Here is a 25,338-nt window from a genome sequence, read left to right as displayed (position 1 = left end):
TGTCTTTCTGTCTTTTCTTCTCTGTGTAACCCTACCATTCAAATAAATAAATAAATCTTTTAAAATAATAATAATAAAATGGCAGGTTAGTATGATAGAGAGAATAGAACATTTAGCCTCGTAATTAAGATGCTCAGTAAGATGCCTGTGTTCCCCCATTCTAGTACCTGGGTTCAGTTTCCGGATCTAGTTCTTGACTGCAGCTTCCTCCTAAATGCATGGTGGGAGGCAGCAGTGATAGCTCAAATGAGTGGGTTCTTGACACCCACCAGGGAGAACTAGATTGAACTCCTGTCTCTTGGCTTCAAGCCCAACCCAACCCTGGCTGTTCTGGTCATTTACGGAGGGAGCCAGAAAAAGGAGCTTGGTCTTTCTCCCTCTTTTTCTCTAAGAAATAAAACATTTTTGAGTATTCTGTGTATGCCAATACATGCCATCATTAAAGATGAGTAAATGGGGTCTCACTGTAAACGTTGGTTATTAAATGTACTCTTTTTTTTTCCAGAATGTAAATTACATGAATCTCACCTTACTTTGTGTTTAGAATCATGTTGGCTACACAGTGTCCTCCCAATAGATGTCATTTAAATGAAACAATGAATACGTTTGGAGATACCTTAACTTATTTAACTCTTCCATATTTGGATAGCATGTTTCTTTTTGGAACAAGGCATGATGTGATAAGGAGAGAGGGAGAGAAAGAGAATGATCTTCAATCCATTGTTTCACTAAGTGGCAGTCAGCAGCCAGAACTAGGCCAGGACAAAGGCAGGAGCCAGGAGCTTCTCCCCATCTCCCACATGGGTGCAGGGGCGTTTCTGCTTTCACAGGTATATTAGCAGGGAGCTGGATAAGAAGTGGAGCATCTGGGCTTTTGAAACAGTACCTCTATGGGATGCTGACACTGCAGGCAGTGGCTTAACTTGCTAGGTCACCAAACCAGCCCCTTGCCTTTCTTGACTTAATTTTTTTCCTTCTTTCAAATTTCAAAATTAGATTTAATCTTAATTTAATAAAATCGAGGGTATTTTTAGTGTCTTTGAGATGTCTTTGTCATCTGAGATGCCGCCAGATACTTAGACAAGCATTGGAATGCTGCCCAGGATTTTGTCTCAGCCACTCTGTCAAGGACAGAAGTGAGTGGGGAATGGTAAGATTCGGGCAGGTTGATGCAGTGTGATAATACTCCATGAGGAGCCTTTCTGATTTTCATAGAGTTTCCCACTCATCATCTCAGTGAACAGGCAGAAGAGGCAAATACTGGGATCACCATTTCACAGGTGAGGAATGTGCGACTAAAGAATGTGAAGGGCAGGGCCTGATGCAAGGGCTCAATTGGCTAAATCCTCAACTTGCAAGCACCAGAATCCTATACGGGTGCCAGTTTGTGTCCTAGCTGCTCCCCTTCCCATCCAGCTCCCTGCTTATGGCCTGGGAATGTAGCAGAGGCTGCTCCAAAGCCTTGGGACCCTGCACCCTTGTGGGAAACCCGAAAAGAAGCTCCTGGCTTAGGATCGGCTCAGCTCCAACTGTTATAGCCAGTTGAGGAGTGAACCAGTGGATGGAAGATCTCTCTGTGTCTCTCCTTCTCTGTAAATCTGATCTGCCATTCCAATAAAAATAAATCTTTTAGGAAAAAAGAAATGTGAAGAGCAGTGACGTCTCCTCAGCCTTAGCTTTAAATTCTTTGCCTTATACTGAATTTATTTACAAAGTTCTATTTCCATTCTGTTGAAAAAAGAGTGGATATTACTTTGATGTGTGGAAGCCCTAGTTCCAGATTTTGATCTGTCCTATATAGCACCATTTATATAGAATAATTGCTTTGATTAAGAAGCATGAATGCAATATGTGCTAAACAGAAAATTCGGTAGATAGATAATATTGGATGAAGTCCCTTCTGGTCTGGGATATTTGGCAGAGTTTTGTCTGGCCAGCTCCTCTCTCCTTTTCCTCTAACCCTTCCTTCTTTCTTTGTACTGGGTTTTGCTCTGATTGCTCCCTCTGAAGATTCTTTAAATTCTCTTCCAGAGGCAGGGAGTAGGGAGACAAGAGTGTTGCCTCCTCTTAAGGTGAAAGGAGAGTAGAGGTGGTGTTAGGCTTTTGTACCTTTAATTCAGTACTTCTATTGGATGGCAGCAGCTAAAGGTCATTGGTGACCAAGAAATTCTGGAAGGACAACAGCAGCATTAAACAGCCTATCTCCCTTAGGAATATGCTACCTGCCCGCTGCCCTGCTTTCCGTGGTGTATTCAGAGATTCGGAGTCTTACAACTCTTATATCCAACTCCAGGATACCAAGAATCCCCTTAAAAGACAACTGCCTATGTTATTTACCTACCTAATCTTTAGCCATGTTTAACAGCCATGTTTTACTGACTATACCCTATGTGATGGGTCTTCAGAAAGTTTATGAATCAGAGTGGGCATTCAGGTCCTAGTTTTAATTTCTTGGCCCCAGCTCCTGACTCCAAGTTCCTACCAGTGTAGAAATTGATATGGGGAAATCAGTAAGGGGATGTGGGTTTGGGGAGGTGGAATGGAAATTTCAGAGCATATGAAACTGTATCCTAAAATAATAAATAAATTTAATATAATTAAGAAAACTGAAAAAGAAATTGGAGTCAGCAGTGATGATTTAGGTAAATGAGTTCCTGTTCCTGCACCCACCTGGCAGTGAGTTCCCAGCTCCTGGCTTTGGCCCTAGCTCAGTCTCTCTCTCTTATGAATAAACGAAATATCTCTAAAGGTCAATGGAGAATATGCATGGCTATGCCTGGATTTAAAATTTTTGCGCAGAAATAAACTCACCTTTTATCTCCATCCTTTTTTTCCACGATACAGTTTTGTGCATACAGGGATTCCTCCCTCCCTTTCCATTTCTCCCTCCCTATGTTTCTTCCTGCCATTTTCCCCCATGTTGTCACAGTAGTTCAGTCCCTTGATAACAGTACAGGTTTAGCTTTCTGCTATTTAAGTGAACCATGGCAAGGTAGATAAAGGTAGAGTCTAGTATCATACTGTAAAGGCATTTTTAATTGTTTCACTGGGAGTCCTACTTTTATTCAGAAATACGTTTTACATAATCCTTTTGAAGTACCCTGGAACCAAACAGTTTAGATCTTTGAAATTTAATGAGAAGCATAGATAATATATATAAAACTTTGCACACCTAACCACAAAAAGTAGCAGTCACTTTACAGTTTAACAGAAACTTAGGGATGTGCCTTGTTGTGTCTATTTATAAACAGGACATATGCAAACAAGTTCCAAATGCTGAATCATTGAACCAGGAATACCAATAACTCAAAACTCTTCACTGTGCTAAATTTCACAAAGTAAAAATCAGCTTCTTTAAAAAGTAATGTTTTGTTAGGTATATCATAAAAATTCTCTTGTTCCGTATACACCACAAATTTATAATAATCGTCACTTCTTCATTCCCAACATTAACTCACACAGAGTGAGTTTGACACTTAGGTGATTCTGCTGGACACGGAAACACACTTTGAAAATCCTTGATTTGGTAAATATCTAATAGATTTTTGAGAATTCACTTTTGCAACATTGCTCATGATGACTATGTTTGATTTTGTATTCCATCTATTTTTTTTCTCCTAATGTGACTTAAACTTTCCCCAATTTCCAGACAACCATGTTGTAAGTCATTTTGGAGTAGCAGATAGAGGAGGTCTGAAGCATGAGGCCACAGGATGTATAAACATTTCACTGCATTAGCTTCCCCTAGGACAAGCAGCAGAGCCAGAAAGCAACCACAACTTGACGGGGATGCGAACAGCTGCTGCACTGGCACCTGTAAATTTGAAAGAGTAAGCTTTGAGATCATCTGATTGCTGAGGTGCCATAGTGCTAAAGCAGAGAAAGATCTGTTGATCTCACCTGCTGATATAAACCTGGAGATGCCCAGTCCTGCTTGCCACAATTTGCACTGATTCCCCCTCCTTAACCAACACTACCACTCCCTGTCCAATTCTAAGCATATTTTTATTTCTATTTTTATTAGATCTTGCTCATTGCCAGTCCAACCTTGTGGAACTTAGCAAGCTCCTGCAAAATTTGGAAATACTTCAGAGAACTCAGTCTGCACCTAACTTTACCGACATGCAGGTAAACGGGTTACTGCTGTTGGTAACAGGATTCATTTATAATCTTTACTGGGTTGTCCTAAGAATATATAAGGTAACTTTTAGAGGAATAGTATAGACCAGTTTGTTTTCCGGAGCCTTAACACCATTGAATCTCAGTGTCATTATGCTCATTAAGATGCCTGTTTTGAGATGTTTTTCATTTTTAAATACAAACTAGCTAGAAAAACTAGATATCTGAATCGGTCTTCAGTGTTTGTCTTGCATCAGAAATGGCTTGAAAATATAATTTAGATACTCTCAATGATGAATAATATCTGTGAGGAGACAAGTTACTAATGATCTCTAATCCTAATTTCATTTTGTCTATGAGAGAAATATCTTCCCTAAACAAGCCCTTTACTCTGCTTCTAACACTCACCCTGTATCTAATATGCGGTTCTGTCTGGCTCACACATGTGGCAGCGATCCTTACTAACTGTGCTATGCTCTGTCAATGGTGTTTGTCACCTGTGTTTAACCTAATAATACTTTGTTGCTTTTTAACTATTTGTGTAATGTAGGCTAACTGTGTAGATATTTCAAAGAAAGACAAGCGGGTTACAAGACGATGGAGAACAAAAAGTGTCAGCAAAGATACAAAAATACAACTACAGGTACAGTTTTTACTTTTCCTTCCTTCACATTGTTATATTCTTTTAAAGCATTGGCGTATACATCAGTACAGGGAAGTTAAATGGAGGAAGCGATTTAACTGCTTTTAAACCAGTGCCTTCAAAACTGATTTATCAAAAATAATGGGCATAAATGAAGTGAGTTGAAATGGTAAAATTGCACAACTTTACTGCAAAGTGATATTTTTGTTTTCAGTTGTAGCTTTGAAGCTATATATCTTTAACAAACAGTTGCCTTAAAATCTAAAGATCTGGTAGGTTGACATGAGCATAAACTTACAGATGCCAGATCTTTAAAGAGCCTGTTATCGTATCAACATTGTCTGAACTTCTAGAAGAGTACAATAAATTAGAAATAAACAAACCTGGGTTCTAGCCTAATCATTGTGGTTGTCTAGCTATGAAACATTTTGTGCTTCTCTTAAAATTTTCTGAGCTTCCATTTGTTCACTGGTGAAATGATGGGGTTAATTGAATGCTCTCTGAATTCCATTTCAACTCTAAAAATCTATGTTTCTAAAAAAGAAAAAAAAGATCTTTGTCCAATAACAACACATTAAAATATAAACTGAAATCTTAATGGCTCATGATAAATTTATTTGCAATGAATGTATTTGATACAGTTCTAAATTATTAAAGTAAGACCTTATGTTATTATGTTACCATGATACAAAATATAGTAAATGCCTGAAACTTCTTAGGTCATGAATCATGCTACTTTTAAGTGAGACTGCTACTGTTCTCATCGTAGCTTACCTTGCCCCACACAGTCAAAACTAGATTTATGATTTGGCTTTTTGTAATACTAAAATATATGAATTTATATTATAGTACAAAGGTATGAAAAACCATCTTCAGAAAATTAACAAAACAGTTCTGTAATTCTGGTTGCATTTCATTACGTTCTCTGCACTGTAATTCTGCAAACGTAAATAACAGTGTTGCTTTGCCTGCTAATCTGACGTAGTTGAAAATAAAATTCATAAACATTGAAGACCAATAAATTCTAATAGTGAATTTCCATATTCAGTTAAAATGCTTTTTGTGTTTATTTCTTCAGTATGCTTCTGTGTGCTTTCCTATCAATAAAGTTAATTCTATAAGGACCATGATTTCACAAGAAAATTACCTAAAATGGTTCTTGGCAGTTTTGTTTATGCTCCAGATTATCTGGTTTTGTGTTTGTGTTTGTATGTTTTTAAAGCACACAGTCTGTGGTTCTCAGAGCTAGCAATAATAATTTTAAAAAGAACCTTCTTAATAAATGAAAGAGCAAGTCTCCCAAATAAACTGAAACAGGCCAACATTATCAGATATTATCTCAATCTTTGTTTTTCACATGTGCCACTGAGCAGATTCCTGTTCCTGTTCCTTGAGTAGTTTGTTTGTCCCTGACTCTCAGCCAGTGCCCCCTGGCTCCCTGCTGTGGCCAGGAAGCCACCAGAGTCCCCAGAGGACACCCTTTTGTCTGATGGAAGCAAAATGTAAAGGTGGATGCTCTCTAGGCTCAGATTGTGCTTTGAAATATGTAGAGAGGTTGTGAAGACTTTTCTAGAAACTACAAGAGAATATATGAAAGGAAGAAGCATATTCATTCATGTTGGTTTGTTTTTAAATTTTTACTTATGCTGTTTTACTTTGTATTTAACCAAAGCGTGACAAATGGCCTTTGTAATTCTTTTTCAGATTTATATATTTTTAAAAATTTGAATCAACATGTTATACTTTTCATATTTTTAGGATTACACTGAGGTGCTTCAGCACATAAACACAGCAGAAATTGACCATGCTGGGCAACCAGCTTTACTATCTTCTTATTTTCTTTGGTTGGTTTTGTTTCTGGAGCCTACCAGATCCTGTCTTCTGGCTCTTTAAGATGTCATGGTACCCATTATTCACCTTTTCCCCCGCCATTCCCACATGTATATATGTGCACATATTTTTAGCTATCTCATATCAGAGAGAACAAGTGATATTTGTCTTTCCATATCTGACATATTTCACATAATATTTGATAATATAATAATGATCTCCATTTCCATCCACTTTGTTACCAATGTCAGGATTTCATTTTTTTTTATGAAAGAATTTTCCACTCTGTGTATATATCATCTTTCTTTATTAATCTGTAGATGGTCACCTAAGACAATTCCATATCTGGACTGTTGTGAATAATGGTGCAGTGCAGCTGCCTCTTCCATACACTAATTTCATTTCCATTTGATAGGCACTCAGAAAAAGTATAGCTGGGTCATAGGGTAAATTTATTTTTGGTTTCTTTTTAAATTTTTTAGTTATTTTCAATAGGCACAGGAGAGAGAGAAAAAAATCGATAAAAGAAAAAGCCCAGTGAAATAGAGATCGTTTCCCTGGTTCACTCAGCAAATGCGCATAGTACCAAGCCTGGGCCATCTGAAAACTGAGTTCAGACTTTAGCAGAATGCTAAGTCAGAAATGGAGCAGCTGGGACTTAGGCTCTCCCAGGGGACTGTGGGCACCCATGTGGCAGCTTAACTCCTGAGCCACATGTAGACCTGTATTTTTCGTTTCTTGACGAGCTCCATACTCTCTTTCATAATAGCTGTACTACTCTCTGCTTCCTCCTATGTTTTTGAAACCCCTCCTATGTAGGGACTCCAATTTCTCCACCTCCTCGCCAGCATGGTTTGTTGTTGTTGTTAATAGCCATTGCTCTGAATACTATGATACCCCCTTGTACTTTAGATTTTCATCCTTTTTCAGGTATTGCCTAGCCATTTATATTCTTTTAAGAAATGTTTGTTCAAATACTTTGCTCATTAATTGAGTTTTTCATTGTATGTGTTTTTCACATCTTTGCTTATATGTATTAAAGGGTTTTTTTTCTTTTAGCTGTTTTTAATGAGATTGCTTTTATCTTTTCTTTTTTTGGCAATTTCATTATTGTTGTGTAAAAATGCTACAGATTTGGGGGCTGATTATGTCATACAACATCATTGAGTATACTTGTGAGTTCAAGAGCTTGTTAGTAGCATGACAAGTTTTTCTTACATAGGTTCATGTTATTGATAAGCAGAAATGGTTTGAATTCTTCCTTTCCTAAGTGCATGTCTTTGTTTCTTGCTCTTACTGAATTGTTCTAGCTAAAATTTTTGGTACTATATTGAGTAAAAACATTGATAGTGTTCATCCGTGTCTGGTACCAAAACTTAGAGAAAATGCTTTCAGCTTTTCCCCATTCAATATGATGTTGGCTGTGAGTCTGTCATATAGTGCCTTTATTTTCTTGAGATATGGTTCTTCTATAAATAATCTGTTCACAGTTTTAATATGTGTTCAATTGTGTGAATGCTTCTTCTGCATTTATTGAAATGATCGTTTGAGTTTTATCTCTCATTTTCTTGATATGCTCTATTACATTTATGGAGTAGTAAATTATTGATTACTCTCAAAGAAACTTCACCACTTCCTGGGCAAAAACAAAAGGTGCTGTAGAGCAAATGATGCAGAATTTTTACTATTTGATCTTTTGTGAGTGCCCAAACCCATAGGAGCTCTTAGCAAGCTCACTCTGTATTACTTGGAAGTTATTTCAGGTTCCTTCTAGACTCCCATGTGACTAGGAATGTGACTGTGACCAACATAATTATGTGTCCTCATCAGTGTCGTGTTTACAGAAGGCCACAGCACAGCATTTATTTTTGCCCTGGTGGGAGTAAACATACCAACTACCTCCTCCCACTCCAACTCTCGATTTTCCCTTCCAATTTTAAATGTTTGATCACAGGAATTCTGTGGAATGATGTCAACTTTTGAGCCCATAAATCGGTAACTGCTTTAATCACTGTTCCTGATTGTAATCAATGCAGCTCTTTGAAGCAACTTTGAAGTTGTGATAGCTCCTTTCTTATCCCCTCCACTGTAGATTTTTTAGCACTCCAGTGGGTCCTGATGGGACCCAGATGACTGGTGATCATTAGTGCTGTTGTTACTGATGTTGTATAGCTAAACTGTATTCAGCCTTCTGTGATAATTGTCATCTTGAAATAGAATTAATAATTTTTAAAAATAGGTCTCAGAAAAGTAAAAATGAAGTGCATGTTATACTGGATGTTTGATTCCTTACTTTTACACTAATTAGTTTGTGCTATAGATTTAAGTGCAAATACAGATTTCTGGATCTGTGTGGCTGTATATCTACTAGAAGGTATCAGGTCGGCTATGTCACCTAAGCAGTAGGCATTTTTCCTAGAAGGTTCTATGAAGATTACCTTTTAGAAAAACAATTTCCTATCTCCCAAACTTCAGACATGTTGGTTCTAAGAAGATTCTCAATATTATTGTTTAATTGCAATTTGGTTGTTCTCTAAACAAGGTAGAGGAGAAAAAAGATGAATGTAAAATTTGAAAGATTTGCTGATGAAGAAAGAACTGCCAGGTTTCTTAAGTTGCCAATAGCATGATTTAAGTGCTAGATCCCTAAATATTGGGGAGAGAAGTAAGAATAGATAATACATATTACAGGTAAATGACATGATATCTCAGTTGTTCAAATTATACCAAAAGGTGAAAGTAAGTTTTCACTTTTTCCACACTGAGCAGAAAGGAATTTTGCATAAAAAAATTTGTGTGAAACATTATTTACTTGTATGTGTGAATGCAGCAGACATACAAAGATGAATGCAGGTTGGTGAAAATTAGAGAAAATATGAACATAATTTGGAAATTTTAAAGAGAATTAAAATTATTAAAGAGAATTAAAATTATTTCTATTTTCCTAAAAAAAACTAAAGGAGTTTTTTTTTTTTGCCAATTTGGAATTAAATTATTGGCTGCAGTCTCTTAATATTTGGGGTCTTTCAGATACAAACAAAATCAGTTGTTTAGAAGGAAATATCATTATCCCTTAGTCCCATCCATGAAAAGGAGGGAAGGAATGAAAGAAAATCCTAGAATTTTTTTACTTGCATTTGGTGTACATCAGTAGATGGACTAGGTGCTTTTGGTTTGTCATAGTTGATTTTTATAGATATTATCTGTAATAGGGATCCACTGAAGATGTTTTTTTTTTCTTGTCTCATATTAACTGACTTTCACTTTAGAATATTTTGTAACTTGAAATAAACCCTGCACGTTTTCTCACTGAGTCCACGAGAGCAAGTTTCATGCTAAGAGATTGAAGATATAAGAATCCTAGCACCCTTCACTTTATTGTTTTCTTGTTAGTTAAACATTGTACCTGGCTGACAGGAGGCTCTTCTTATAGCCTGTTATTTTAGCCTCAGGTATCATTTAATCAGTTTTGCCTGAATGTATTTTTTCTTTTGCTACCAATAACTGAATAACTTTTGACTTCCTATAACATGACATAACATGAATAAAGCGATATACATATTATCTTGCCTTGAAGTCACAGGCTATACATGAATTCTTAGTTTTCCATCATCTCTGGGATGGGATTATAGTCAGCAAAGCGACAGTTGAATTACTTACAATGAGAACAGCAAACATTTCACAGTCCAAATGTTCTTGTATAGCATTATGCAAACTTATTTTTAAAAGTCAAAACACTGCATTTAAAAAATCTCCCTCTCTTTTTCTGATTATCTTTCATCCTTCCACATCCCATTCTCGCCCTTCCCATCCCATGTGTCTCTTCTCCCATTCACTGTCAGGAAGGGACACCTGCGAAGGGCCAGTTCAGCACAACTCGGCGCCGACAGAGGCTAGCAGCAGCTGTGGCTACAACAGTGAGTGGATTTCAATCTCAAGTGGAAGAGTAATAAGAATGAGAAACTGTGTACCAGGGTAACCTCCCCTACTTTGATGGTGTCACTCGTGTGTGGTGGCATCATCTATAGCCCACTCCTGTCGGCATAGCTTTCGCATGTTCTCTGGCTGTTTTTGCATGGCAGGAGTCCAACACAGGTATCTGTTTGTGCGATGGAGAATATGACATAATCAGTGCAAGAAGTAATTTAAGTTTGTAAAACCGAGTACAGAAACTTGTAGTGTGGAGTTTTCTTAAATGATATTGTTGATTTTTATTTTTTATTGGTTTCTTTTTTACCATGCTAATTATTGCTTTTCTAAGAAAAGTCATGTTACTACAGACATAAATTGTGCTTTTTTTTGTAGCAATGTGACTATTTGAAAAGGATGTGAGAATAAAGAAATGAGAGGGTAAGAAAAGGTGAATTTTGATGTCATCTCTAAATGGCTACCCAAATTACACTTAGCAAGAGAAAATTGTTTTCCAGAAAGAATATTATCATAAAAATCAGCAAGCAAGCTTAATGTGGAAAACTTTTTTTTAAAACGTACAGAGTGAGATGATGTTTAATCCATATGTAGAGATTTTTTTTGAAAGAAAATTACAGTAAATGTAAGGGAAGTATATGCCATATTGAGGTAGATAAGACATGTAATAGTAAATTGTTCACGTATAATTTACAATAGAAAATACAAGCACAAGAATCCTACTGGATAAAAACAAATTAATATTTGCTTAATCATGAAATATTGTGAATTTTTAAAAGATTTTCTTATTTGAAAGAATTACAGAGAGACAGAGATTTTCCACCTAGTGGTTTATTCCCCAGATGACCATAGCAGTCAGGATGGGGCCAGGTGGAAGGCAGAAGACAGGAACTTCATCTGAGACTCCCATATGGGCTTCAGAGACCCAAACACCTGGCCATCTACTCTTGCTTTCCCCTGACTGTTTGCAGTGAACTGAATTGGAAGTGGCGCAGGTGGGACACAAGCCTACACCCACATGGGATGCTGTCATCACAGGCAGTGGCTCAACCTGCTAAGCCATACCACCAGCCTTAAAATCCTTTGAAATTTCTAAAATACAGATTATAAAGCTCATTGAAATTATGGATGTTCATTTTTTATCTATTTAATAATATTTCCCAGATTAATGAAGTTTTGCTGCAGCTAAAGATAGCCATATTTTAAGAGTGGAATTGCTGAAAACTGTGAAATGGTTTTGATTGTGTTATAGGAAGACAGATACTGCTGGCGTTTTCCTTCATAATAAAGAACTGACTCTTGCTTTATTTCTGAATGTTTAGTTGAAATGGTTTAGAAACAGAATTGCTTCTGATTATGAAGTGAACCAGTGACGTGGAATGTATTAGAGACCTTACTCTTAAACTCACAGTTTTGTGAACATTTAAATAAACTATGGAAATTGCTTTCATAATCAATGACTCAAATGCAGGTGAATGAGGTTCTGGACCCTGATGTAATAGATTCTGACAGCAGATATAGACAGAGTCAGTTGAACTACTCTTAAACCTGATTTTTTTTCATTTGCAAAATTAAGAAATCCAACTGATAGAGATATAGTTCAGTCTTGGCAAGGAAGGGTCAGCCAACTATGGAAATACTGATGTTGCCTTAAATAGTTTGCTTCTAAAATAGCATGCAAGGAAGTGATTGCATTTCTCCTTGGCCAATTTTTAAATTGCAGGTACATACTCAGAATATAATAGAACTGAGATTAATTCCTATTTGAGTAGGATAGACTTATGTTTTAAAAACTGGAAATATGCATAGAAGAAGGAAAACAAGCCTTGTAAACAAGAAAGCATTTATGTCTACCTCCTGATACATGTGTGACCTTACAAGTTATAAGAATAACTTGCCTCTGATTAGAAAGGCTGCTGGTAACATCTAGTAACATATTCAGGAATAAATGGGAGTTGGGAGAGATGGGGATGCTGGCTACGCTAAACCTTCCATTATCTGTAACTATGACTCCACCTCAAAACACAGCACCAATGATGAGGACCTGACCTGGCCCATCTGCCCCTCACCAACTTCCCTGACATGGATGACTCTGCCATATTTCATTGATTGCAGTGGTTCCCACTGTTATGCTCAGAAAAATGAATTTATCACTTGAGTTTGTCTTAGCTTCTGGCTGCAATGATTAATGGAGGTCGTGGTCTCTGGGACAGCTCTGGGTGCCTGCAGGATGCTGGTTGTCATTGCACAGTGGCCTCCCACATCTTCTGGGCAGCCTGTCCCCAGCTCCACCTGCTCTTCGCCACCCAGCAGAGAAGACTGTGCTCATGAGGAGTATGGTCCCAAGTGTGCTGAGGGCTCCTCAGTGCCCACCTAACTCTGCACCAGAATGCTCTGCGCATCACATCTCCCATTAGCAAGCACCACATTCCTTTTTCTCAATGTTTTTCTGGTTCCTCTTCTTAAGAAGCCTCATCCTTAAATCTGAAAAATCCGTCTCCCCACATCTTCAGCTCCCAGTATCTCCCTGTGACCTCTTCATCTCCCCTTTCTTTCCCCTGGATTCCCTGTGCTCCACCTGGAGGACTATGGGTTGATTGCTCTTCCTCCATTCATCATGACCACTGTAAAGGTCAGAATTCCCTCTATGTGTTTAATTGTTCTTTGATAGAACCCTGTCCTTTGCAAGGCATCCCAGAAAGGACTGGGGCCATTGTTATTATAAGGATCCCCAGATAGGATTCCAGCAAGTGATTGAATGCCAGTGCCGCATTAAGTCAAGTGGCTTATTTGCTACCTTTCTATCTCCAGTTTGGATTAGTTGTCAGTTTTGAAGCTGGTATTATAAACAAGCTGTTGAAACTCCCAGCCCAAAGTAGCTGAGATACCCACAAAGCGTGGACGCAGCTCCTTCGTAACTCCTCATACCAAATGCCTTGGATGACAAAGATTGAGACATTTCACTTAGCTGAATTTAGGGGGGAAAGCTTTATTCGCTTTGTTCTTCAGTAAGCCCAGGATGTTTCCTGAGGTAAACAGCTCCCTGCCAGGGCAGAGCACCATCAGCAGAGCCTTGATTGGGTCTCGCCTACTCTCTCCTTGCAGCCCAGGCCAGCCTGCGATTCTTCCTCTCCCTTCCTTCCATCTGTTCTTCATATTCATAGAGTGAGAGAACCTCTTCGCCACCCACCTCTTCTCATCCAGCAAACCTCTTAGGAAGTTTGGAGCTAATAATAGGAGTGAAAAAGCAGTGACTCTGCCATGCTTATACATTAGACAAGGTGTTGGCCTTCCTCCTACTGAATATTTCCTGTTAGGTAGCTGGGGGATGCGAATCACCTTTTCCGTGACACAGAACAGCTTGTAAGTGGAGTCCAAGAGTATCGTTCTTGCAGACAGTTTATATCTGCACAATCAGAATAAGGGGCAGGTTACCGGCAATCTGATTTGCAAGGGAAATTGCAGTTTCCGTGGTCCAGAATGCCTGGCTGACAGCATCCATCATGCTTAGGCAGAGCATTCTTTAAAAGAGAGGAAAGGGTGCTTTGCTTCTAGACGTCACAAACCTCATCCAGATCCAGCCTGGACAGAGAACACCTGCAGCCATTTGGAAACATCTATAGTAATATGACTTTTTCAACATTTTGTTAAAATATTGTGAGTGATTATGAAGGACTATACTATTGTAATGATATAGGGGAAATTAGTGGGGTGGGGAGACTTGAAGAGGTATTAGGGAGTAAGGGAAATCCCAGAACCTATGAAACTGTATTATAAAATAATAACCCCCCCAAATTTTTTACTCTTACCTAGTTCATGAACCATTTCATAACAGTTGTCTTTAGCAAATAAATATAAACTACCACGACTTGCATAATATATGTTCAATTTCTAATATATATATTAACAAATCAATTTCAAAAATAATGAAACCATTATCGAATTTACTATTAAATGTAATTTTAGCTTTATCTAATGACTATGGAGTAAATCATTATGTATAACAATTTTATATATATATTATATATAATATATCTTGATGTTTTTTAGCCTCTTTAGTAACATTCTGCTCTAGGCTCAGAGAGAAGTGAGTATAAATAACCTTCTGACCTACTACTTAGATTTTGTAGCAGACAGTCAACCTCCAGCCAAATTCATTGTGCTGTTCCTGCCAGATACTTTTGAGGTCAAGTGCAAGTTCACAGTTGAAGCTTACCTGAGATTATGCCTTTTCTTCCTGTCATTTTTAGTCACTTTGCTCTGTAACTGAAGACAGGCAGTTCTAAATCACCTTTGGAATGTGAGAAGCCCTCTTCCCACCCCCAACCACCTGCAAAATAAATGAGTACTGAGTGTCTTTGAGGGTGTCATCAGAAAGGAAGCTATTATTTTGAAGAATAGCAGAGGCCTTGTCGTTGTGGGGGAAGGTGGAACAATGCACCTTGCTCTTGAATAATTTCTTTCTTCCTCTTGCAGGTTCCTTTCAGCGCTACCATGTCACCTGTGCGCTTGCATTCCTCCAACCCCAATCTTTGTGCAGATATTGAATTTCAGACGCCCCCCAGCCACCTCACTGACCCTCTGGAAAGTTCAACAGATTACACAAAGCTGCAGGAGGAGTTTTGTCTAATTGCACAGAAAGGTAACAACCAATGTAATATGCCCTTTAAAGAAGTTCTCTTCTTTGATGAGAGCTTTTTCTTTATTCTTTTATCTGGATGGTAATGGTGAAGAGTTAAATGGTTTTTATTAACTGGTTGGAGTTCATTAAAAAAAATAGAAACAGAGCAGGACATGATGCCTGTCTGTTAGGAAAAACATATATCACAGGTTCACATAATAATAATAATAATAAAAGAAGTATCATGGGATGGATGGAAGAAAAAGGACAAAAAAGTGGTCTAGTAAAGTATTACTGTTTAACATCTTTTTTGTTGATGTCAGTTACCATGGAGTACATATTTATTGCTTATCCTCAGCAGGGAAAAATTATTCTGTTTTAATCTATGTTATGAAACCATACTCATTGCTGTATTTTATCATAGTATATGTCACAATTATGCTTAGGCAGGGCTGAGCTAAGCAGCTAAGCTTCAACACCATGTGCTCTTGATCAATTAATTCCTCATTGAGACTTGTCTGGAGGCTGGGCTGGATTCAGAGAGCCAAGGTGGCATCCCTCACATACGTAGCACATTGGCCAGAGAGCTGAAAGACTTCATCCAGGCCCCTCTGCCTGTTCCTGATGCATAGGAATTCAGGAAACTACAGGAAAGAAGAGTCTAATCCTATTCAAGGTCAACAGTACAACTAATAATACAGCATCACCTCCCGTGTACTCCAGTCTGTCCTACCGACTAAGGCATTGCAGGCCGATTCTGATGTGAGGAATGGGAAACTACTGAACACGTTGGGCGGGCATTTGGCCTAGCAGTTAAGAAGCCTTTGTGCCATATTGGAGCGGCCGGGCTCTATGCTGAGCTTTGCCTGCTAACTTCAGCTTTCTGCTAATGCAATCCCTGGGAAACAGCAGGGTTGGCTCAAAGAATGAGGCTCACCACCATGGAAAGCTTTAATTGTGTTGCTGATTCTCAACTTGAGCCCCAGCTATTATGGGCATTTAGAGAATGAATCCAAATGGGATCTCTCTCTCTTAAAATTAAATAATGCTTGTGGTTCAACTGTTAGTATCAGCCACAGAAAGTAGTTCAGTCTTTCTTTGTAACAAGAAACTTGGCCCTCAATTAACACCCACTTCCTGCCATAGTGCTTTATTTGTAGCCAGCAAAGGTTCTTTGTTTTTTGTTTTTGCTTGTTTGTTTGTTGGTTTGTTTGTTTTTTACTTAAGATAATAATTTTTTTCCTGGCATTTCCTTTTAAAATCTTCTGGAAAGAGAGAATACATTGTTTTGTTTTCAGATGCTAACACTCATAGTATTGATCCATAACCTTTGTTTCCCCTGGAACTACTAGATAATGGGCTATAAAACATTGTTTTTTTTTTAAGATTTATTATTTTTTAAAGATTTATTTATTTTTACTGTAAAGTTAAATATACAGAGATAAGGAGAGAGAGAGAGGAAGATCTTCCATTCGTTAATTCACTCCCCAAGTGGCCGCAATGGCAGGAGCTGCGCCAATCTGAAGCCCAGAGCTTCTTCTGGGTCATGCATGCGGGTGCAAGGTCCCAAGGCTTTGGGTCATCCTCAACTGCTTTCCCAGGCCACAAACAGGGAGCTGGATGGGAAGTGGGTCTGTCAGGACATGAACCGGTGCCCATGTGGGATCTCAGTGTGTATAAGACAAGGACTTCAGCCGCTAGGCTACCATGCTGGACCCAAAGATTTATTATTTTTTTATTGGAAAGGCAGATTTACAGAGAGAAATAGAGACAGAGAGAAAGATCTTGTATCCACTGTTCACTCCTCTGGAGGCTGCAATAGCCAGAGCTGAGCCAGGAGCTGGGAGCCTCCTCTAGGATTCCCATGTGGGTACAGGGTCCCAAGGCCCTGGGCCATCATCTACTACTTTGCCAGGCTACAAGCAAGGAGCTGGATGGGAAGTGGAGCAGCTGAGATATGAACTGGTACCCATATGGGACTCTGGCAGATGCAAGGTGAGGAGTTTAGCCACTGGGCTCTCATGGGGCCCATATAATACTCTTAAAAACATGTGGTAACTGGACTATCTCAGTGTCCTTAAAATACTTCACAGCCTAGTTGCTAAAGAAAAAATACACACACTGAGTCCTCTGGTGTCTGTCAATAGCCTTTGTCTTCTGAACTAAATCTCATCTTACCCTGGTAATCTTTTAACTGTCAGATACCAAGTAGTTAGTGAGAAGATAATCAACCACCTCCATAATCCTAACAGCAACAAAGCTAAACGAAATTTCCCTGCTTTCCCTCTAATTTGTCAGTTGATCTTCTATAGGACCAACTCTTCCTCACTTGCCTTCATATTCCTAGCAAATCCCTTCTCCTTGCATGTCCTAACTGGATGCTAATTATGTTGTTCGATGAGCACACTAGTGTTGGCCTCTCTGGCAGCAGAGATCTTCAGCCTGTGACTTTGACTTCTGGGGGAAGGAAGGTTCATGCAACAGCTGTGTGAGCTGAAAGATCTCTGGTAACGAGAAAGAGATGTGTCTGAAGGCAACCCCACGAGAGCCTGGTGTGTTTGCTTGCAATCCTGAAGCTTTCCGGTAATCCAAATCTCAACAGGTTTAAAGTCTCTGTTGAAACTGTGTGTTTCCAACAAACACACACATTTTTCTAGGCTGGGAAACAAGGAGGAGGGAGCTATTGGGCTGTGACTCCTGCATGAATTCGGTAGAAAGGATTGTACACAGTGGAGGAGTCCACTTTGGAACTTGCAGCAGTGTTAATATATTCCAGTTACCACATTATTACCTTTCCCTTGATGATGGTGGAATGCAGCACACCCATCAATACACTGTGAATCCCTTGTGATCCTGCTCTTTTTCTTACTTAATTCAGGCCACTGTGTTTTATGTGGAAATTTCCCACTTTTAAAAATAACCTTTCTCATTGAAAGAAACATCTATTTTAGATGACTTTGCATACTGTAAAAGCTCTGTTATTGTCAAAGTAGGAGCTGGAAATTCACCCTTTTTGAAGTTCTATGTTAAAAATTACCTCAGATTTGAGGTATGTAGGAAATGAGGGTGGAAGTGGTTTTTTTATTGTTGCTTTTAAACAAAAATAATTTTGACATTAAGACATTCCTGGCTGAGGAACTAATACAAATGCCATCATGATCATTATTATTACTTATCTCCTGCATTCCACAGATATAATTCCAAGAAGACAGTCGCATTTCCCCCACTTCCATCTTCACCCCCAAATACTCCTCTTCCATCCTCAGGTCTTCATCAATTTTTGCAGATATAATTTTAATCCGCTCGATATTTATAGGCTTCATTCACCACTAACCATAATTCAACAGTTAGAAAAGTAGAGCACAGTTCCACAGGGCTAAAAACAACAGTCATATTCCAAAATGGTAAGTGCTACTCTTAAAACCAAACCGTGCCCTGTCTGGGAGAACTCAGAGCATGGAGACTGGCTGCCTGTTTATGCTGGCAGAACTCATAAAATGCTCCTTTTCTGAGCACCTGATGTTTTGGGGTGGTTGTAAAAAATTTTTTTTATGAAATTTCATGCTAACAGAGCTGCTCAATTATTATCACCAAATATTGCAAGTAAAACTTTTCTATCAGGGTTGGTGTTGTGAAACTGTGGGTTAAGCTACTGCTTGTGTCACTGACATCCCATGTGAGTGTCCGTTCTAACTCCACCTACTCTGCTTCTGATCCAGCTCTCTGCTGTGTACCTGGTAGTGCAGTGGAAGATGGCACAAGTGCCTGGGCTCCTGCCCCCCACTCAGGAGACCCACATGGACTTGCTGCTTCTGGGTTGGCTGACCCAGTCATTGTGACCATTTGATAGAGAACCAGCACTGCATCTCTCCTTGCTTCTACTCCCATTCCTTGTATCTCTGTCTGTCTCTTTCTCACTCTTTTAGATCAATAAGGCAACAAATAAATATATTTTTTAAAAAATTGTCCCTTTACTCTCCAGGAATTACAAATTCATTTCTAAATACTGTCGCTTGGTATCTGTATTTCATCTTCAGTTTCCAAATGTTGTTGGCTTCTGCTGTATGAAATGCTAATGATTTTCCTATTGGTTAATCACCATTTCCATGTTTGTTTTTAAATGTAGGTACTCTGATAGACCCTATATTGATGCTGACCTTTAGTTAAACTGTACCATAACCTTTGTAGAAAATGTCAGGGTCTGAGTTAAAGCCCTAAGGAGTTTAAAATTGTGTATGTTCATTGTAGATATATTTTAACATCTACTTTTCACTTTTCTCCCCACCCACCCAGTGCACTCCCTTTTGAAGTCTGCGTTTAATAGCATAGCTATAGAGAAAGAGAAGCTGAAGCAGATGGTTGCTGAGCAGGACCACAGCACTGGCCACAGCTCGCAGATGGCCCGGCTCCGACAGTCACTGTCACAGGTAAGCGAGGGAGGGCGTTTGTTTTCACGTGCATGACACCTTCCCAACCCTGAGAGTCAAGAGATGCCCATGGCACACTCAGTCCAGGGGGCAGCACATTCCCCTGACATTATCCCAAGATGTTGAGGTGTCAGCATTAGATTGTATTACTTTTCTTTTACAAGATGTCAAGAGAAACAAACAAAATAAAATTGGCTTGCACGCTTGTCAGTTATGTATCATTGTTGTTGAATATTTAACAGCATGATGTGATTTTTAAGGCATAGCCCTGATAGTTCAGAAAGAAATATGCATTGATTTATGATTCATACTTTCAGAAGAAGTTCCAGAATATATATTGTGCAGTTGCTAATGGAGAAAAAGCTAAACCTGCCACACTTATTTTTCTCACTTAAAATATTGTTGAATCTGTTGAAAATTGGTGATTACTATTACCTCTTGCTTTTCATTTCTAATGTGTAGTCTTAAGATTTTCTTCCTTCATTAGGTTTCCTGAAGCTAGACTTCTCTATCTTAAGATTTTGCACAGTAGATCTTATTAATACCAGTCAAATTCCTAAGAAGCAGAGTATCTCAAAAAGTTCATGGAAAATGAAATTAAGGACAAATTTTTGTTGATGTGAAAAGTTTTGAAGGGCTGTTGTGGTGCATTGGGTTAAAGTGCTGCCTGCAATGCGTGGATGCTGTCTTGGCAGTTGTTCATATTCTAGATGCACCACTTCCAATGAAGCTCTCTGCTTATGGCCTGGGAAAACAACAGAAGAAGGCCCAGATGATTGGGCACCTGCACCCACATGGGAGACTCAGAGAAAGTTCCTGACTTCAACCTGCCCCAGCCCTGGTCTTTGCAGCCAATTAGGGAATGAACCAGTGGATGAAACATCTCCCTCTTTCTCTTTTTCTATTTTTCCTTTTCTTTGTACCTACACTTCAAATAAATAAGTAAATCTAAGTTTTTTGAATTTTATTCATAATTTTTTCATTATATAGATTTTTGTGAACTTTTTTTTTAAAAAAGTACTGGTTTACAAGATAGTCAGAGAGGGAGATAGAAAACTCCTATGCACTGGTTCACTCCCCAAATATCCACAATGGTTCCTGAATGGCGGGGAGCAAAGTCAGGAAACAGGAACTCAGTCTGTGTCTCCCAATGGGTGGTAGGCAAGCCATCCACTGGAGCCTCCTGGTGATCCATTACCTGCTGCCTCCTGGCATACACATCAACAAGAAGCTAAAGTCATGAGCCAGGGCAGGAATTGGGTGTCACACCAAGCTACTGCAGTGTGTGCCAGGTGAAAGACTCTCCCCTCCATGAACTTTTTGAAGACCCCTGGAAAATCAGTGTTAAATGTTCTGATTAAAATCTTTTAATCCTGCACGGTAACTTTTTTACACTGAGTACTTCTTTTGAAGTCAGTAAGTTCTAGAAATGCCCTTAGTTAAACAATTTGAGAATTCAATGTTGTTCTATGATTGTTTGTGAAAACTGAGTGTTCATATAAAATATTGTTCACTTCCTGGTGCCTTGGATCAGAGTGAAGGAGCAAGCAAATCCTGGGTAAGTGGTACTCCATGTGGATCAGCTCCTGCTTGAGTGGCACTCTTCAACCCCTAAAATTAGATTTAAACTGTCTCCTGTTGTATGTACCTGATCTGTTGGCGTATCTTCAGTGTTAAGTCTCATGCTGCAAAACGGCTGTTTTCTGGACCATACTTTCTGCATTCACTGTAAAACACTGCCCACTGAGGTGCACAAGCTGCTCCTGGTGCTAGGGCCTCCAGAGCATGAGCAGTAACCGCGGCAACTGTGGGACCATCTGCAGAGGGCTCCTATGTGAACACGGAATGGCTTTCCCTGGCCACTGCCCATGGCTTGTAGCAGCTGAATACCCAGTGGGTGCTAATTGGTCCTCCAAATCATTCTGAAAAGGCCATAATTCAGAAGATCAAAATAATGTTCACATAAACATGCAAAAGTCATAAACATATAAAATACTTACTTGGCCCCCAAATGTTGCAGTGTTTTTCTTTATAAATTGTTTAACATTGGAGGCCTATTGAGAGAAGTCAAGTCTGTACTGAGACAAATAAGAAAATGTGTTGCTTGCTTGCTTGCTTGCTTCCATCTGCTTGTTGGTAAGATAAAGGTAACAAAAGGTCTGTGTTTGAACTTCAGGTGAAATTTAAAAATAATTGTGAAGAGAAACTTTAAAGCAGTTCTTATGCATTTGCCCACTCATATTTTCAGCTGTGTGCCAGATGTTGTTGTGTGAGGTGTGGCACAGCACCATCAGTGTGGCCCTGGGCAAGTTCCCAGGAAGCTCATGATCTGATTAGGGAGATAAGTGCTCACCCAGGAACAGTTGAGTGAACCACACTGCCTGTTGTTAGTGTCACATGATGGTGCAGATCTGCAGGGCCATCCCTGAGCTGAGAACAGAACCATAGTTCAGACTGAACAAACAGCAGCTGATTAAATGAAGAAGGACCTGATGTTAGGATGACAAAGTGAAATAAACGAAATTATGTTTGCTCTGCAGCATTTGGCTTAAAATACTCCCATCTTATGTGAAAACATTTATTTGCATCTATAGCTAGAGTTTCAATAGATTCTTGCTGATTTATTTGTTTTTTTTGTTGGTTCTATTTTGTGCACGCTTATTTTTGTTAAACACTAAACTGATCTTAAAAAGAGGTGAAAATGCTTGAGTTAAGTTTCCTGACAGTTTATGCCTTTCTTTCCTTTCTCTTTTTTTTAAGACTTAGCATTTGAAAGGTAGAGAGAACTACAGAAGTTTTCCATCTACCAGTTCATTTCCCAAATGACCACAAAATCCAAGACTGGACCAGGCCAAAGCCAGAAACCTGGACTCCTATCCAGATGTCTTAAATGTGTAACAGGGGCCCAAGCACTTGGGTCTGTCGCTGGTACATTCCCGGTGGCTCTTACCAGGGAGCTGGATAAGAGGCAGAGAAGCCAGGGTATGAGCTGCCACTTCAGTGTGAAATGCTGGTCTAACAAGTAGTGACTGGACTGCACCACAATGCCAGCCCGTGGTTTACTCTTCTCTTGTATATTATGATCTCATGGTTAGATCACCAAAGAAGTTTCTCTAGAATTGTAGGTCATTGATAATGGGAGGTTAATAATGAAATGAAATGAACAAGGAAGAATTCAGAGGGTGGCAACCAACGCATCAGGGAACACACAAAGAGTTTAGATTTGTCCCAGCAATGATAACGAGCTTGGAGAATTTTATCTGAAGGATAATGCTCTAAATATGTCGCTGCATATTCCTGCATATTTGAAAGATTTGTATGGTGTAGGATGAGCAGTGTTGGATTTAAGGCAAAATTACTTGTACAGACATCTGCAGTATTCAAGATTATTTGAGACTATCATGTGTGATACTTAAGATACTATTCCAAAATGAAAGAAGTGCCAGCATTGGCGAGAGGAGCTATATTTTAAAGTCTCTAGAGCAAGGAGAATTAGCATGACTTGGAAATGAGCTGAATGTTAAGAAGAGATAAGATGACATTCAAGATAAGACCATGCCCATTACCTGGACAGTTGGATATATGATAGTTCTTTCCCTAAGACCTGTTGTGGGCTAAAGAGAAAGGTATGGATATGAGTGGAAGTGTAGATGCTGATGATTTCTGCATTTTCAGTCACAATGGAAGTTGATCAGTGTTATCAGGGCTGCCATGAAGAACACAAGAGTATTAAGGGTGAACTAAGAAAGAGGATGGATAACAGGATGCAACCAAATAATTGAGAAGCCCTATTTTGATATCTGTCTCGAGATATGCTCATACTTTTTAGTATGTTAATTTGAACTCAGGAAACACCATTGTTCTATTTAGAAGGCACAAAACATATGAAATAAGCATTTTCAACTACATGCTGAGCATAAATTGTTACCTTCCTTAGGCGAGTAAAATTGGCAAAAATAGAGTCAAACAAATTCCTCTTCTTTTAAAAAAGATTTTATGTTTAACTTCATTTGAATGGCAGGGTAACAGAGAGAAAGGAAGAGCATTTGCATCCACTGGTTCACTCCCCAAATGGTCGTAAATGGCAGGACTGGTCCAGGCATAGGCCAAGAGCCAGGAACTCCATCTGAGTCTCCCACATGGGTGACAAAGGCACAGTGATAGGCCGCCAATTGCTGCTTTCCCAGGCATGTTAGAAGGGTACAGGGTCAAAGACAAAGCAGTCAGAACTTGAATCCATGCTCCAGTAAGAGATGCAGGAGTTGCAGGTGATCCCATAGTGTTCTGTACTACCATGCTAGCCCCAAATGAATTCCTCTTCTGGAGTCATATTTTTTACTTGGTCTGGGTATACACAAGCACATGCATAATTCTGCTGTTTACTCTCATGAAAATTAAATTAACTTTCACATCTGAGAGACACAATGGATGTTAGACTGAAGCCCATAGACAGTTGTATGTGACATCTTTCCCTCATCCCTGACTTTATGACAGTGTAATTTCATAATCTGTTTAATGTTGTATCTGGAAGACCGAAGTCAAGGAGGAAATGAAGAAGCACTGCTGTCAATTCCACTGCTGCCTTGCTTCAGAGGGGCCAACTGTGAGGGGACATGGGTATCTGTGAATCCATGAAATGTGCTATATGTGGGGTTGTAAGCAAAGCATGAGCGTAAGGCACATGGGAGGATAATTAAAAACACACTTGTGGCATCTGTCATCCCTGCTGTGCACAACATGTCACATACACAGAATACATATTCTGTGATGAAGTAAAATTCCCAAGTGTATTTGTTCCCGAACTCCACAGGAATGGAGTGAACATTTGACCAGTGAACGTTTGTTGTGTGCCAAATTTTTCTTCTTTGAATTATTTATGTCATTTTTAAACTGTCCAGCAATTTTAAGTTGTATTTTGAACATACTTTAGCAGTAGTTAGTTTTAAAAATTGCTTATTTGAGAAACAGAGAGAGTCACAGAGAGAATTCCCATGTATTAATTCACTCTTCAGCTGCTAATAATTGCCAAGGGTTGGTTGGGACTGAAGCTAGGAACCACGCATCTCGTTTGGGTGACAGGGTATAACTGAGTGAGCCATCATTGCTGCTTCCCAAGACCTTTGTTGAAAGGAAGCTGAAGTTAGGAGTTCAAGACAGGAATCAAATCCAGGTTCTCTCATGTGCGATGTGGGTATCTTAACCACTAGGCTAAATACCTGTTCACAGAAATATGTATTAAAAATCATCAAAGTTTTAGACTTTGTGTAAGTCCCTAGGTGATATCCCTTGTCTAGGAAACTAATGCTAAATATAGAAAATAGTTAATGCACATGAATGTTAATTATAGCATCATTAACACTACTAAAAAATCAATAATAGCCTAACTATAAAGTAACAGGAAATAATGGCTTATTATGCAGCTTTAAATTATGTTTTTGAAAAGTTTGCAACATATAATAAATACATGTATGCAGAAACTAAGAGGCAGACATGAGGTTAGAAGGTGTGCTTAGGGAAGAGGCTAGAAATGCAATCTACCATCAGGTGGGTAGGGCAATATGAATTTTTAGCTTTTTCATCTAGTTTTTGTTTTTCCCAAAATATTGTAATACTATTTTTTTTCATTGAGCAAAATTATTTTAGAGTGAGACTCAGGATTTTCAGACTTATTTTCTCATCTGCTTGGGACTAGTTTTAACTTTAGCCTAAGGGTTGTAATTTGCAATAGCTCCATCTTGCCATGTGATTCATATTGTTCATCAGCCATCAGT

General features: G+C 38.9%; 1 protein-coding gene across 7 annotated transcripts in view; it reads left to right on the top strand.

The window, feature by feature from the left end:
• LOC121168128 (oxysterol-binding protein-related protein 6) overlaps nt 1–25,338 on the top strand; it is a 92,056-nt gene that overhangs the window by 39,956 nt on the left and 26,762 nt on the right. For 2 of the 7 annotated variants that reach the window (XM_040997919.1, XM_040997922.1), the window contains exons 8-12: nt 4,025–4,128; nt 4,670–4,762; nt 10,435–10,509; nt 14,996–15,161; nt 19,434–19,567. In XM_040997919.1, the coding sequence (XP_040853853.1) occupies nt 4,025–4,128; nt 4,670–4,762; nt 10,435–10,509; nt 14,996–15,161; nt 19,434–19,567 (572 nt within the window). Of the gene's footprint in view, nt 1–4,024; nt 4,129–4,669; nt 4,763–10,434; nt 10,510–14,995; nt 15,162–19,433; nt 19,568–21,101; nt 21,126–25,338 lie in introns of all 7 variants that reach the window. The other 5 variants (XM_040997926.1, XM_040997921.1, XM_040997920.1 and 2 more) reach the window with 4 other exon arrangements.

The sequence above is a fragment of the Ochotona curzoniae genome, unplaced genomic scaffold (genome assembly GCF_017591425.1).
Source record: "Ochotona curzoniae isolate NIBS_2020 unplaced genomic scaffold, NIBS_Ocur_1.0 patch60, whole genome shotgun sequence".
NCBI classification, from domain to species: Eukaryota; Metazoa; Chordata; class Mammalia; order Lagomorpha; family Ochotonidae; genus Ochotona; species Ochotona curzoniae.
Note: the sequence above shows the minus strand (reverse complement) of the source record. Positions and strands in the feature narration are given on the sequence as shown.